Below are 16632 nucleotides of genomic sequence, written 5' to 3'. Positions count from 1 at the left end.
AAGTTTACCAAGTAAATTACCATGAAATTAAAGTGATTTACTATAATTGCCCAAGACTTCCATTATAGACAGCATTTACGTAATCTTTTCAGGGCAAAAGTTACAAAAATGTTTGGGAATCTGAAGAATAAAATAGGAGATGTGACTGATTTGAAAAAGCTCACATCTCCTCAAGCATTAGCATCCATGGCTGGAGGTTCCCGGCAACGTTCATCAACACATACACCAGGAAGCATGACACCAAGATCACGTCATTCTCGACAGGCATCAACGGCATCACTTCAAGGACTTGGCTTACCAATATCCCCTCCTAGGTCTCCAACTGATTCTAGTGAACTGGCTCTCAATCATGATCGTGTAAGTCTGTACAACGATTTTACTTTCGTTTTTTATATAGGGATGATTATAATGAGTGAAGTTACAACATTTTATAAGTAGCTATACTATGTAGAATATATCATCTTAGGCTGAAGTATATGACAGCACTGAAGTCACATTTGGTTCATAATGATGCCAGTTTCTCTTCTTTGTTCATACACGAAACAAACCTTCAGTCTTAGCAATAGGATAATTTTCAAGCGCCTAGCAGGAACTAGTTAAATAATCAGAGATTGTAAAGCAAGGAATCTCTGAAAACTGGTAACATGTGCACATAATTATTGGGTGAAAGCTGGTCAAAGACCAGGCAACCCATGCCATCACGTCAGTCTTTTTCTTCACCGCCTTGGGGGGATGCAGCGGTTGCAGTCTTTCTTAACAGCCTTGGGGAGTGATGTGGTTGCTTACTCTCCGTCCAAGCCGGTTGTGTTGCCTGTGTTTCGCTATTTGTTGTCTGTGTGTGTATATGTGTCAGTATGGCTTCCTCTGCATCTTCACAGCCTCTTCAGCGTATGTGCCTGGGTGTTCAAGGTTCCCCATTTTCTCATTTCCTGGTTTCGTCTGCTACGGACTCCCATTCGACTTGTAGTAGGTGCCGTTCTAATTTCTGTACGGTGACAATCCCTGCCTGGAATGTCGTGCGTGGCCTAGATTGCAGTGGAAGTTATTTTATGGTAAGAGGGAGCATTGCAGAGTTTCGACTCTTCCTTCTTGGGGAGGGTTTTCTTCTCCTCACCTAGATGCTTCATATTCTCCCTCAGTCACACCCTATGATGCTATTGTTTGTGTACCTGTGTCTCCTTCCATTTCTTCCATCAATTCGTTGTTGGAAGTATCGGGAGGTCCTCAGGCTTCATTTTTGTACATGGAACTTACCCAGCAGATATATACTTAGCTATAGACTCCGTCGTCCCCGACAGAAATTCGAATTTCGCGGCACACGCTGCAGGTAGGTCAGGTGATCTACCGCCCCTGCCGCTGGGTGGCAGGAATAGGAACGATTACCGTTCTAGAACCAGATTTTCTCTGTCGTGGTAGTGTCAACATACGTTGTTGCTACCTCCTGACTTGATTTTCGTTTTTTCATCGCCATCGACCTTCTGGGCTGTCTTTTGCAGGAAGTACTGGGTCTTTGGTTTGGCATATGCTTTTTATTAACTTTTTAATGAATTTGGCTTCGAATTTCGAAGAATATATTACGTGAAACTACCGAATTTTTCGTAGACACTTATAATTTTGCAATAAGGGAAATATTGATTTTTTTTTTTTTTTTTTTTTCACTAATACGTGTATAGTGTTAGAAAACTTGATGAGGAATATAAGATCTAACTTTCCTACTTTAGGGAAGTCAGAAAGCAATATAACTAGATACGCTTCCTTTAGAAGCTTTTAAGAGCTCTCGTACTAAAAAACGAGCAGTTAGAGTATTGACAATTCTAGTAGTTGTTGCATCCTCATCACCTTCTTACTCCACAGAATCTACAAATTCATATGTGCAAATTTGAAGATAATGGATGGAGCTCAAAAGGCGAGCTCTAAAAGGTAAGAAGTGAATATAGTGTTTCCCAGTGCAGTGGAGGGTGCGTCTGATCGGCTCCGTAGCGCTCCAGGCCTAGACCTCTTCCAAACTCCCAGACCCAGTGGAGGAGGAAAGTCGACAGCCGCAGGAAGGTTAGGGAGAACCCCCACCGGTCAGGCGTCCCCTCGCAGGTTCTGTAGAACGTCCCAGACTGCCAAGGATAGCCATTGATAAGGCATCCTTTAAAAAGTGCGTCTCTTCATCTTACATCCGAAACAAAGACGAAGAATGTATGTTTGGAGTTTCGATGATCTAGCGCGTTCTCTGAAAACTAAGAGAACACTGAGCAAGAGCCAGCCGCGTTCCAGCAAGCTAGCGTGAGCTACGTTCCTATAGCCAGCAGCGAGGCGCGTTCCAGCTAACAGACTAGCGCGAGCCGCGGTTCCTACAACCAACGCGAGCCGCGTTCTAGAAAATTTTTCTTGGCGCAAGGCGCCTTCAAAGAGACGAAGCGCCAGCCTGGCGCAAATTGCGCCAGAAAAACAGACGGCTAGAGCAAGGAGCCTTATAGTAGAGTGGCAATCAGAACGATCCTTCCATGAACGTTTTCCGGCAAGAGGCTCTTTCTAAAAGGGTCTAGTAGGCGCTCGGAACTGTCAGGGCGCACGGGACCTTCCACGCAAGCAGAACGTTCCAGGAGCGAGTCTCCTTTCTAGCGTGCGGAACATTCCAGGCGCGCGGAACATTCCAGGCGCTAGGTGCAAGGATCCAGGCGCCAGAATATCCTTTCCTCTATCTGCCTCGCAGGGAAAGAAGGTAGTAGAGTATCTGCTGTATGAGAATACGATACGGCAAATCATAAGCACATACCGTAGTTACTTCTTTGCTGAGCAACTCAATACCAGTATCCTTCCAGGAATTTCCTAGGAAGGACTACGCTTAAAGGGATTGTTAAGACAACACCTACTTAGCTTCTAGATTTATCGAAGTCTTGTTTCGCTTAGATATGCATTATAAGAACTTCCTGAAGTTCGATAATAATTTTATAAAGATTCCTTTATTAAATGAGTAGCTGGGCAACTCTGGAAGAGTAAGGCCAGTCGGCTAACGAGACTGGCTATCGCTTACGCTTAGACACCAACGCAGTAATCATGTAGGTGTCGGTCATGAGTGGTCGGTAACAGTTCTCTCTCCTGCGGGATGGAATGAAAAAATAACCGTTGTCTCTCCCCTACAATCGTGGTTTTAGCCTCGGATTGAGGGATAGTTAAGCAAACATAAATAAAATATTGTCTGCCTTTTGCTAAGAAGCTTTCAATAAGAAAAGATATTACATCATTTCAATGCTGTTTACCGTAGGTAACATTTTAAAGGATTCTAACGCAGCGGAACTCTATATTGTATAATGCTCTCATGCTTACGAAAGCATGGCTTATTAGAGTACATGCTTAGTGAGAAGATGAATGTAGTAGAGAATTCACTTTCAGACTACGGTATGGTCAAGTCTTATGCACATAACGAGGTTAACTACAGAATTCCTAGTATCCTTACAAAGGTTTCCTAGAATTAATGCTGTTTACCACAATGTGGACAGTATTATAAAGGATTCTAATACGGCAACGCACGAGATATATAATTCTCTCATCTTCGAGAACGACACAACCTTTTTAAATTCGGATATTGCTCAAGAGAAGTTGGGTGAGTCGGATGGGAAACATTCTCTTAGTGGCAGAAGTTGTTTCCCTGAATGGACTATACTACGTATATAAAAGTTTTTTTCCCACTAAGAACGGAATTAACATGTGAAGATGTCGGGTACCATAAAGGCATAGATGTTATGGCACATAACCTAAAAAGAACTAGAAGGAAGCGCCAGCTTGGCGCAAATTGCGCCAGAAGCGCCTGCCGCGCCAGAAGCACCTGCCGCGCCAGAAGCACCATCCAAGATATTTTCTCGTTTTAGCGAGTTATTAACCTAAGAGTCCAGTAGCCTCTCGGACAGCAGGCTCGGTAACGGCAAGATTCGTTCCTGATTTCGTTACCCATTTAATCGAAAAGGGGTCGCTTACAAGGAATGATGAAATGAAAAATGATTTATTTTAATCACTTAGGCCAATTCCACGACACTCTCATATCGCAAAGAGCATCGAGAATCTCTTTTTTTTCGCCCCTGTTCGCGTTAACAAAAGAGAACCTATTTGGGAACAGACAACGGAACGTAAACGATCCTTAAGAGGTTCGATGCAAGATTTTGCATGTCCCGTGAGAACCTTCTCGATCGAAGATAATAACTGTTTTAACGTATGTCTAACATTTATTGAAAAGAGTTGTGAGAACCTGGCGGAAAGTCTTCTTCATAGATCTCTTTGTAAGGTAGAAGACGAACAGGCTTCCTTTAGACTGCTTCTTTTTTCTCGAACCAAGAGAGGTAGCAATATAAGACATCTTTAAATTTAAAGAATGGGAATAAACTTTAGCCTTTTTTTTTCCTTTTTCCTAGTTTATAAAAAAATTCTTAACAGATATTAAGATAATTGGGCGTCAAAGGAAGAGAGGATGTATGCCTCATTTGGCCTATAGAGGTTTGGATTCACAGAAGTCACGTTCTTCTCACAGCATGGTTTCGTAAGGCTTTTCCAAGAGTATCTGGATATTCTATCAGAATCTATTATAAATGACCTATAAAACCTCTCCACTCTGAGTCTGTCCGCGTGCAGACTGACCAGAAGTGGACATGATGAGAGGTTTTTTTCAAGGTAAATGACAATAGTCATGGCTAAGACATAGAATTGCTGCAGATCGTGCTAGATGGAATGAGAAACTGTCCTCTTCCGATACCTCTGTGAACCACATAGCGAGGTTTTTTTCTTCACTTTCAGAGGGAAGAATCACCTATGTATATATCTGCTATCAAAGAACGCAGTAAAAAGGCCATACTCTGTCTCTACAAGGGGAATTAGAGATAACAGAGGATTAAGATCTTCGGGATCTTTATACGATACCGCAATACGTCAAGAGTAGGATATCATGTACTTCGAATGGGATTTTTTTTTTTTTTTTTTTTTTTTTTTTTTTTTTTTTTTTTTTTTTTTTTTTTTTTGTTTTTTTTTTTTTTTTTTTTTTTTTTTTTTTTTTTTTTTTTTTTTTTTTTTTTTTTTTTTTTTTTTTTTTTTTTTTTTTTTTTTTTTTTTTTTTTTTTTTTTTTTTTTTTTTTTTTTTGTGGCCACAGATTCCGTGTTCCGACAAAATGGAACTGCTCCTCATCAAACTTCTTTGAGGAAGTTTATGAGAAGGAATTCTTTGTTTCTCTTAGCCCTAAACGACCAAGAAGACAGTGAATTTTTTTGTGCATTGGAATCTCGCATCAGATTCAATGGAGACTCGGCAATGAGTTCTTGCCAGCATAGTATGTATGGCAAAAGAAATAAATCCCTCTATTCTGACGCAACGCTTTCAGATAGAAGTTTAGTTGCCCAGGCGGGGTACTTACATTTTCATCTACAGAAGAAGAGAATGGTTTGAAAAAACGTTTTGCCTACAGAGTCTTCGGGGTGCGATGAGGGCTCAAAATGCTTCCCAGAAGGTATTCAGAAGGATACAATAAGAGCTAGAAATCAGGGTTCCGCCAATTTCAGCTCAGAGTCTCCTTCGACTTTCCAGACTCCTTCCCTTCCTTCGGGCAAGGATAGGGAAGATTCTGCAACGAGGAACCTCATCAACATGTAAGAAGAGATCTCGTTAGCAAAAGAAGTGTTCACGAAGGATCCTCCTCGAGGAAGACTCTTCTCTCTCGTATTGTTAGTATCCTGTCCCCCCCGTCTACTGCGTGTAGCTGACTAAAATCACCTCCCCTTGCCAGGGGCCAAAAGCTCAAAGGGGAAGAATTTCTTCCACCCTTCTCCAGTCTCCTGATAAACTAGTGGTGGTTGTTCAGGACTCTCGGACAATGTAGCGCCAGCCAAGCGCCAAATGCCAATACAGGCGAAAAAACGCCAGAGGCAGACAGTTCCAAGGAACTCTGTCATGGTCGGGATACTGAGAAGGACAGGCCTCCAACCTGGTTGCAAATGCGCCAGAGGCGAACAAATCGGACAGATATAAGAGTGTCCGATGTGGACATCGCCAGGACAGCCTATAGACTCTTCCAAGCTCGAAGCTCCAGCAAGTGTGGAGGAGCCAAGCCAGGCGCAAGAGCGCCAGCCAGGCTCTAGGAGCCAGCCAGGCTCTAGGAGCCAGCCAGGCTCTAGGAGCCAGCCAGGCTCTAGGAGACCAACCAGCTCTAGGAGCCAGCCAAGCTCTAGAAGCCAGCCAGCTCTAGGAGCCAGCCAGGCTCTAGGAGCCACCAGGCTCTAGGAGCCAACCAGGCTCTAGGAGCCAGCCAGGCTCTAGGAGCCAGCCAGGCTCTAGAAGCCAGCTAGGCTCTAGGAGCCAGCCAGGCTCTAGGAGCCAGGCTCTAGGAGCCAGCCAGGCTCTAGAAGCCAGCCAGGCTCTAGAAGCCAGCCAGGCGCCATCCAGGTGCCAGGCTCCTTCAAGGCTAGGCTCCATCAGGATTGAGGATCCATCCAAAACGCAAGGCTCCTTCCATAAAGAGAAACCTAAAGCTCTGTCATGTAAGGAGGGCTAGTCCCCATTGATATGATACGGGTAAGGCTCTGCCATGTAAGTGGGTCAGCCCCCATTGGCACGATGCCAGAAGGCTCTGTCGTGTAAGCGGGCTAGCCCCCCATTGACATGATCCAGATGGGTTTTGTCAGTCATAGGTCCCTACCTCGCTGAAACTCTTGAGGCACGCAGACTCATAGAACAGTAATCATGAAGTCTTCTGCCAGGCTCCAGGTGCCTTCCAGGCGCAAGGCACCAGCCAGACGCAAGGCACCAGCCAGGCGCGAGGCGCTAGCCAGGAAGGAGGAGCCAATCAGGGCACCAGCCAGGCGCGGAGGTCCGCCAGCCATGGCCGCAAGGCGCCCATCCCAGGCCGCGAGGCTCCAGCCAGGCATCGAGGCGCCATTCAAGAGCGCAAAGCTCCAGCCAGGCGCGAGGCGCTAGACAGGCGCTAGGCGCCTGCCAGGCACGAAGCGCTAGCCAGGCTCCAGGCTTCACCCAGAAGAGATCTATATCAAAGAACGCCCTGGCCTTCTTTGAGACATTGTGATCTCATAAGCACTTGATAAGTGCATTGATGATTCCTTCAAACAGCTGAGAATTAAAAGCGCATGAAGTGCGAGCTTTTCCGAATTCTTGTTCTTTCCCTAACAATATGTCATAAGGACATATTAGCTGTCACATATGGGAGATGCAACTCTGTGTTGACTTCCCATTATCCGAAGGATGTCAAGATACCTTCGAGGGATCCTTCTCTCTTGGTTGATACGTGTCTGCGGATACATTGCTGGGATAGGGAGCAGATACTGATCCTTAACTAGTGAGTTTAAAGTTTTATTTAACGTCGTGTTTTTTTTTCTTTGGGTTGTTTGAAAGGAGTTTGTAGATAACTCTTTTCAACTTAGCACTAACCCTCGTGTTAGGATCAGGTGATCGGGATCGGTGTTGTGCTCCTTAATTATGCCACTAGGCATAGGGCATATTGTCCCCATGTTAAGAGGCCCCCCCCCCCCCCCTCTGTCGAGTAAATGGATAAGACCCCATCGACAGACCCACAAGAACTCTTAGCCATAGGTCAACATCCTCGCTGAGGCCCTCTTGGGAGACGAAGCAGATTCCTAGGCATTAGCCATGGAAGTCTTCCCCGCCTGAAATCAAAGTAGGAAACCAAGGTTTTATTTATTTATTACCTACAACAATATGTTGTTTTTTTTTTTACCCTGTCTATTCAGTAAATATTTGTTTTTTCCTCTTTTCCCCACCACCAAGGGTGTCAATCAGCTAAGTATATATCTGGCTGGGTAAGTTCCATGTACAAAAATGATATTGTTAAGATACAATAAAGTTTTGTACATACTTACCTGGCAGATATATACGATTGATGGCCCACCCAACCTCCCCTCAGGAGACAGGTGGTGGAAGAGAAAATCTGGTTCTAGAACGTAATCGTTCTATTCCTGCCACCAGACGGCAGCGGGGCGGTAGATACCCCTGACCTACCTGCACGTGTGCGCGAAATTCGAATTTCTGTCGGGGACGACGGAGTCTATAGCTAAGTATATATCTGCCAGGTAAGTATGTACAAAACTTTATTGTATCTTAACAATATCATATTTGTTTCCTTTCATTTACTATGTATTTATTGAAGTTAGGTTTTAAATATGTTCTGTATTCACTTCAGTGTATTTTAATTCTGGAAATATTGTACTATTTATGAAGTCAAGTGTAAAAGGTTACCCCACATGTGTCCTAGCTGGTAACTCATTGAATGTTGGACAGTCTAGCCCTTAGAGCTGTGTTTTGTTTTTGACTTCATTGGATAGTATAAATAGGTATGTTCTTATTTAGAACAAACTCAATACAAACTTTTGTGGAAAACATATAATTTGTATCTTTAGACAAATACTACGCAAGATCATACAAGCTCTTTAGATTTACTTATGGCCTTATACTAACCTCCTTGCCCGAGCTGAATGAATGAAGACCACTAACGGTCAATTTGGATCAAATATCACTAAAAAGTTTGAAAGTTGCGAGTTACATTTATCAGTGGATGTTAGCGCTGGCCTGATTAACCAGGAGTGCTTGGTTCATGGATTAAAGGGAAAGAGTACATTGTTAATTGAAAGGTAGAATTGACACTATGTTAACAACCCACTCATGTATTGGTAGAATATAACTTTTGGTCTTTATGCTAAACACAAGTCTTGTATGTTGCGCAGCTTATTGTCAGTTTCTTGTATGTATTGTTCTGTGTCTGAAATTTGTGTTGTTTCATATTTCATTGTTAAATTTTGCTGCGCTTCCTTTATTCATTTTTCCAATTTTCTATATAGTAGTAAAAAAAGTAGTGCTTTTTTATTGACGCATCCTTAATGGTTTTAGTTTTGTACCATTTTCATCTGTTAGTTGTCCTGTTATTCTCTTAGTATTTTGTTTGCTCTTTGAGCTGTTTGCACTGTGAGGAATGCTGTTCAGTTGTGTGAAATATGCAAACATTGATTTGAGGAACAATTACTTGGTTCTTGCTGTGCTCATGATGTGGTCTGTGAAGCCACATCAGTTAAATAATGATGTTATCTCATGCCACATGCCAGTGTCAGCAAACTGGTTATTTTATTTCAGTGTCTGAACAAGCAATTACATAGCTGTAGGTTCCCTACCACGGCAGAACAAAATTCAAATTTGACTGTTGCGCCACCGTTGCTAGTGGAGGTGACAGGGCCCTCATCAGGGTAGGTCCTGATCAGTAAGAGGGGACACCTGTCATTGACACAGTCACTACTATGTTGGAGATTCATTACACAGACATAACAGAGGTAGAGACATCGTTTACAATCACAGGAACCACAAATTATAGCAGTCAAAACCCGGACTGAAACGGAGATCCATGGGCATAGCTGAAATCTACTTGAAAAGAGAGACCTCAGGGGCTGATGTTAAAATTAATTATCTACACAATAGAGTTCAGCTCAGCAGAAGTTGAGACTCTAGCCAGTGCATTTATAATTAATGCCTTCACAATAGGGGTTTAAACAATAATTGCAGTGAACTTTAGACTCGAGGGACAAGAAATACCTTATCATTGTTGGATACATCAGACATGATTCATGTACTTGTCAGAACTTTGAAAGATGAGTGGCTCTTTCCTTCAGAAATCATTTTATCGGATGGAAGTGTGGATTTTACATAAAAAAAACTTAATTTACTTCTGTGTCTCTAGTTATGGTCAGTTGACTGACTGAGAAGTTTTAAAAGTAGCTACCTTAGTATATTGGTGACGAGTTTAAAGCAGGAAGCAAAAATGCAAACTAAAAGCAGGTTCCCATATTACTTGTAAATTTTCTTTTAACATGTTTGTTTGTTTCATAGGATGCAAACAGACAATATTCATTGTATCACAGAATCAAATTGTTGATAAAAATTTTACAATGAAAACAGTTCATTTCATATTGTGCCCTTTTTTGATGTTTTATTAAATCAAGATTTTTTTTTTTTTTTGCCAGGTGCAAGAACTAGAGCGAGAAGTTTCAAAACTACGAACTGCCTTAGAAACACAGCAAGACTCGGCTTTAGAAAGGATAAATGCACGAGAACAGGAGTGGAGAGCAAAGCTACAAGAAGAGAAGGATAAAGTATGTGTAACTAAGAAGTTTCTTGAGGCAAAAATTCCATATTACACTTTGGTATCACCAATAATATTCTCTGTATAAGATACTTTGGTATCACCAATAATATTCTCTGTATAAGATATGTTCCTCCACAAATACAGATCTTTAATGTTTCCCCAGAGTATTTATTGGCCAGTGAGCATCCAAAATTAATGTAGCACTTCCAGCAGTTTTGTTTCTCTTGCTGTGAGGGAAGTCATAGAGTAATTTTTCCTGACTTGCTACCAGGCAGACATACTGAGCTGCTAGTTGATTAAGGTTTTTTCTTGACTTGCTATTAAGCAGACATGGTGTACTACATGTTGATAGTTTCGTAATATGAATGTTCTTCTCTACTTCACTTTCTTCCTCATAATGATTTTTCAACCTTTTGCTTTACCTCCATTCCAGCTCCTTTATTACTTTGTGCAATTGGGTGGTTTTCACCCAGTTTCACCTTTTGATCCCTGTACTTCGCCTCATTTCTATTCTGGATCTCTTTATCAGGCAAGCCAACTACTTCAGTTCCCTCTTTTCACTGAAAGTGCTGTAATGGTAGGTTTTATAGAATAAATTTTGTGATCGATTATAGCTGTCCATATTCCCTTGGGTTTTCAGTATGGTGTGAATGAAAGCCATTCTCAAGTCTCTTGTCTTCAATCTGGCTTTGTCACTCAGTAGTTTTTTGTTCATTATATATTTTCTAGGAAAGGCTGATACTCATTTACAGTGGCACCATGACAAATTTTTCATTAATTTGTATTTTTCATATCTAACAAACCTGAGCTGAGGTCTTAACAAAAGGTCTTAGGTGACAAGTTCTTTTAAGATAAGATAGCATCCCATTGCTCTGATAGGGGTAAAGCAAGAGTTCTTGCAGATCATTGTCCATAAAGTCATTCAGTGAGGGAATGGAAAATGAGACAAATCTGTCATGCATCGAGGGATTCTGGGTCTTAGCTACAAATTCTGGGACAAATTCGAAAGCTACAGATCCCCGACCCCCGGTGTATTTAATATCATAACTAAGGCCATCCCTGTCTGATGACCGACGTAGGGACTCAAATGGAGCTTGAGTGAAACTTCTCTGGACTAGAGAAAGATCCACGCAGGAGACTTGAGTTCCCCTGGAGAATAGCATAGAGTTAATGTACTTAGATTTTTAGCAATGTTCTATTCATTGTCCTCATAATTTTGTTGGCAGAGGTAATACAATTTTTAGGTGGATTATGTTTAGCTTATCATTATTTTGCATGCTGGTATGAAGTTATCTGGTTAGCTGAAGTATTTACTTTGTGTTTTCACAGTATCATGTCTTCCTTGGAAACTTTAGTCTATGTTTGTTTTCTCTGTGTTTAAGAGCCAAAAATGAATTACAGAATGTCCCTAGTGAAACACAGGAATGCAAAAGACTGACTCGCTCAAGGGATGGGATCATGCAGAGCCACTCATCTTAATCATATGAGTATGGGTATTGGAATGGGTTAAGAAGGTGAGATTGACCTAATAGCATGTAATACCATCCATACATCTGATGTGGGAATTTTTTCCTTATCCATATTCTGATGTTCCTTAGGTCCCAGCCATTTGGCACGAGATTTTTTTTTTTTTTTTTTTTATCTTCCCCTTACAGGCAGCCTGTAAGGGGGGAGAGAGAGAGAAAGAGACTTTTGTAAGCCTTGGGAAAGAAACAGGTTTTTGAGCTTTGCCTTGGTAATATACATTGGTTTTCTCCAGTCCTTACAGGAGGGACCTCCTTATAGTCAACCCTCCCATAGAAGTAACCTCCTTGTAGTGAACACTCCCAATGGTTACAGCTCGTTAAACTGGTTTTTTCATGTTCATTATAGCACTGGCAAGTTATGGGGCTTACAGCACAGTAATCCAGTGTCATAATCATTAGTTATGGCATCGTTGTAGCACCATAATTTTGAGGAATCATCCTTAAGATGGAACCAATTTTCTTATGAATGTATTTGAAAAAACACAATAAGTACAGAATACCATAGGTCAAGACCACCATAACCTGGGGAATACCTGTTTTTAATGTATGCACTTACCTGGCAGGTATATATATAGCTATATTCTCTGTTCCACCTGGCAGAAATTTTCAAAACTCGCGGCAATCGCTAGTAACCTATTAGTAGTTTCAGGCACCACCACCCCGTTTACCGTGGCGCTAGCGCTAGGAACCGTTCCCAATTGGGCCAGATTTTCTCTGCCAGCCGAACCGGCAACATTGTTGGTGGTTCCCTGCTAGAATTTTCATTCTCGTTGCTGACTGATCTTGGATTTTTTGGTATTGTACTCGGAAACGTTAGCTTGGCATTCGCTTTGGATTGTTCTTTCGATGTCAGTGACAGTTTTTCCAAGACTAGGACTCCAAGAAGTCCTCCTTCCTGAAAATGACGATGTCAATTTCAGCGAAGAAGGCCCTTCAACGGGTGAATGACTGGATGAAGGACAAGAAAGAAGCGGGAAAATACTCGTTTGTTTTTCCTCCAGCTAAGTTAGCTTCTAAATCAGGAGTATGGTACGCTACTGGAGAAAGTCTAGGCCTGGGAGTACCTGCCTCCTCCCAGGGGGACTTCTCCAGTATAGTGGACAGCTCACGCAGACAGGCGTTACAGTCGGCCAAGGTCTGGTGGACGTCTTCGGAATTTGACCATCTATTTAAAGGGATTTTGTTCCGACACGGCATACACTTCGGTCCTTTTACAATAGGAAGGTACTAGCGGGCAGCTGGATAGGTCGTAAGCTTTCGAACAAGGGGTTCGGTAGTTAACTGCTTGTCCGACAGGCGCGCGCGCGCGCGACTGGTAGGTAAACAAACCACTTTTGCTTTCGGCCTGCTGGCGTGTGGACGTGTATCATCGCTCTCTGCCCGCTTTATCGTCGTTGCTTTCGCATGGTTGTGTTTTTTCTTTTTCTATTTATCTAGTGAAACTGAATTGTAAGTACATCATTTCATATTTATTTCCATTGAATTCAATTGTGAATTAAAGGATCTTGGTTTCACCACGCCCTCGATTACCCGAGTGCCGGGACTGAAGGGCGTAAGTGCGGGAATTCATTTTCCCAGAAATGATCCTCGTATTGTGTATGCTCGGTGCCGATGGGCGGGAGAGCGCATCGCTCCGAGCGTATATTTTGGTTGGAAATGTGTAGATGAAAATGTAAGTAAGTGCTCTTTTCATTTATATTTTTTTTGACCTGTATGCTCGTTGCCGAGCGAATGCGCTCGGCGACGGAAACTTATTCTGTATGGAAGTTGGGAATCGCAAGTACAGTATTCTTTTTCATTTTCATATATTTATTTTGATTGTAGCAATACTCATTTTGGATCAGTTTCCGAGCTTCCGGAAATTGATCTTTTCCCCTTTTTATTTGAATGAAGTGAAATCGCAAGTGGCAGTTCTTTTTCATTTTCATATTTTATTGAGATTGCATTGTTTACTGGGATCACAATGTTTCCGCTATTTACCGGGAATTGATCCTTCCCCTTTTTATTTGTATGAAGTGAAATCGCAAGCGCAGTATTCTTTTTCATTTTCATATATATTGATTGATTGCATCAATTCATTATGAATCAGGTTTCCATAAACCTTGATCCTAAAGGTAAGGAATGGATCCTTTTACCTTTGCGCTCGGTACCGAGGGCGCAAATGCGCTCGATCCGAGCCCTTATTCATTGTGAAGTGAATCGTAATGCAAGATTCTTTTTCATTTTATTCTTTTATTATTGATTGCATCAATATTTATTTGGTTCAAGTTCCGCTCAGTCAGGGAATTGATCCTTATGCCCTTGCATTCGGGCCGATGGCACGATTGCTCTCGGGCTCTTATATTATTGTTGGGTACATGGGTGCTGTGCGGGGGTGGGGGGGAACGAGAACCCCCCCGCTCAGCTCCCACAGATGGCCCTTCTTCCCCTTGGGGGGGGGGGAGGTTATCGGCGTTCTTCTCCTCGCCCGATCCGTCGAGCGCGGGGGATGGCGCTCGGTGCCCGATGTACAATTGTATTCGGGGTCTTCCACTCGTTCGGAGAGGGCTCACCCCCCCGCGCGAGGGGAACTTCCCCCCACTAATCGCTACTACTGTTATCCGCAGGTGCTAATACTAGCCAACGAGGGTGGACCTTGTGAGGTATTGGGCGTCCTTTCGATTTTGCAGGGCGTGCTAGTGTCCAGGGGCATGCGGTTTTCTATGTCTGGGCCTACTGGGCCTACTGCGGTCACTTCCCATGGAGTGGTTGACCACTGCTCCAGGTGACCGACGTCCCTCCTCAACCTGGTGGGTAATCACCTCACGTGGTAACAGTCTTGCCTACAGCCGCTGTGAAGTGCCGTTCGCCCGTACCTGAGAGGGGGACGTGCCGCCGCCGCTCGTGGTTGCCGCGCTGCAGCGACCACACTTCCGCTGCCGCCCTATGAGCTCGCCCCTGGACCTGCCGCCAGGTACCTAAGGATGTTGCTGGCTGCTGCTCCACTTCCTGTGTTCCCCGGTGCTGCCTGCCGTACCTGCCGATTCTGTCTGACTGTCCATGCAGTTGCTGCGCTGGCTGTCCCTGCCGTTGCTGCGCTGGCTGTCCCTGCCGTTGCTGCGCTGGCGGTCCTACCGATGCTGTGCTGGCTGTGCCTGCTGTTCCTGAGATGCCCATACCTGCTGGATGTCGTCCCTGTTCGTGGTGGTACTACCCCAGACTTTGGTCTGTCTGTACAGGTGCGTCCGGGCCCTGTAGCTTCGGCTACAGCAGCCCCGGCTCCGCCCTGGATAGCAGATCTTACGTCTGTCCTGAGGAAGCTGACAAGAAGAGGAGGAAGGTGTCGTCGTCGTCGTCTTCATCTTCTTCAATCGTCGTCGGCTGCCGCCTCTTCCCCTCGACTTCTAAGGCTTCACAGCCGAGGAAGAAGGAAGGTTTCCTCCTACCTCCTAAGAAGTCTCCCTCGGGAGCTTCTCGGGACCCGTCTCACCGTCAAGTGGGACGGGAGGGTTCCTTCCGAGGGTCCCTCCTCCTGGTTCTCGGGAGCGGGGACCCGTCTCTTCTTCCGCAGGAAGGGGAAAAGACTAGGGGACCCAGAGGGGGTACCGGCTAACACCGGTACTTCCTCGCCTGGGTGTAGTGGTTCTTGCCACTGCATCAGGGTCCGTCTCGGCCCTCTCGTTCGCGGTTGGGAGGTAACCGAGTGTACGGTCGCCTACCAGCGACCGTGCAGCCAGGAACCAGACCTCTGAGTCCGCTCAAGCGTCAGGTTCACGGCAACGGGGCGGAAGACTGGTGACAGCCGCTCACGCGACTCTCACCAGACCAGCTATCACTCTCGCGGCGAACAGCTGGCTACCCGGGACGTGACGGTCCACGACCGGCCACGGGCTGAGGCTGGGAAGAGGTCCTCCCGTTCGCCGGTGCCAGCCACGGCTGGAACCAGCGACGTGACGTGCCGTGAGGACAAGCCACCGGTCTCACTGTGACAGTGGAGCCTGCAGGTCGCCTGACCGTCGCTCTCACAGAGAGCGATCGGGTATGGCAACCAGCACCAGCTCTTCTGACACTCGAGATCGGGGCCGCTGTGCTCAGTCCAGCCGTTCTCCACAGCGAGACGGTTCGAACAGGCCTGCAGCTCGATCGCCCCACCGGGACGGGTTTGACGATCGCCTGCAGCCCTCCAAGCCTGCTGGTTCTGCCAGCGCAGCAACGAGGGAGCGTCAGGTCTGCCTCTCCCGTACCTTCAACCTCCTCGGGTTACACCGGGAGAGCGAGGTTATTGAGAGTGATCGTGAGGGGTGCGCACATCCCACCACGACGCCCTACGTGCCAGGCACGGTTCTTGGACCGGCCAGGACGTATGCGCAAGTGGATGGGAAGACCGAGAGGGCTGTCGCTGTTCCCCCATTCTTAGGAGGAAGGTTCTCGGAATATGCTCTTGTTCGAAGGGTATTAACGGTCCCCACTCTGCAAGATGCTGTGACTTCCGAGATCCAGAGGAACTTTGCCGAGGTTATGCGCTGATTCGTCAGCACAACGACCTCTGGGAAGGATCGCCGCTCCCACCAGCAGAGCCACGTCTCGGCTCGAGTCGTTTTGGGGCCCGAGAGGGAACCCAAATCGACGGTGGGTCTGCCGCGATCGGAGCTTGCCGACTGTGTTGAACCAGGTAGTCTCTCGTCTCCGGACAAGAAGGCTCTCTCAGTTCTGGCCGGTCGAACAAGCTACTCACCTCCTCTACTGCGACAGAGGCGTTTCTACGTGTCTTCGGACACCGTATTTGAATACCCCCCTTCGGTCCTCCTGAGAGGTTTCGACCTCGACGAGGACTGGAATGAGTCGGAGGACGGTATCGGCTCTCTCCTGTCAGGTGTCGATCAGCCCCACCCAGACGAACGTTCACAGTGGCGGCAGATCCTTACCTACAGTATGAGTTCGTAACCCTCCTCGGGGTGAAACGTTTTCCTCCTGACGATACGTTTTCCCAGGCTCTGAGA

General features: G+C 45.1%; 1 protein-coding gene across 4 annotated transcripts in view; it reads left to right on the top strand.

The window, feature by feature from the left end:
* Nucleotides 1-16632, top strand: part of LOC135197937 (golgin subfamily A member 1-like) — a 133247-nt gene that overhangs the window by 10957 nt on the left and 105658 nt on the right. For all 4 annotated transcript variants that reach the window (XM_064225217.1, XM_064225216.1, XM_064225215.1 and 1 more), the window contains exons 2-3: nucleotides 93-357; nucleotides 10006-10134. In XM_064225217.1, coding sequence (XP_064081287.1) covers nucleotides 109-357; nucleotides 10006-10134 — 378 coding nt within the window. In that variant the 5' untranslated portion in view covers nucleotides 93-108. The remainder of the gene's footprint in view (nucleotides 1-92; nucleotides 358-10005; nucleotides 10135-16632) is intronic.

Source organism: Macrobrachium nipponense, chromosome 21 (genome assembly GCF_015104395.2).
Source record: "Macrobrachium nipponense isolate FS-2020 chromosome 21, ASM1510439v2, whole genome shotgun sequence".
Taxonomy (NCBI): domain Eukaryota; kingdom Metazoa; phylum Arthropoda; class Malacostraca; order Decapoda; family Palaemonidae; genus Macrobrachium; species Macrobrachium nipponense.
The sequence above is the reverse complement of the archived record's forward strand: the minus strand, read 5'-3'. Positions and strand labels throughout refer to the sequence as shown.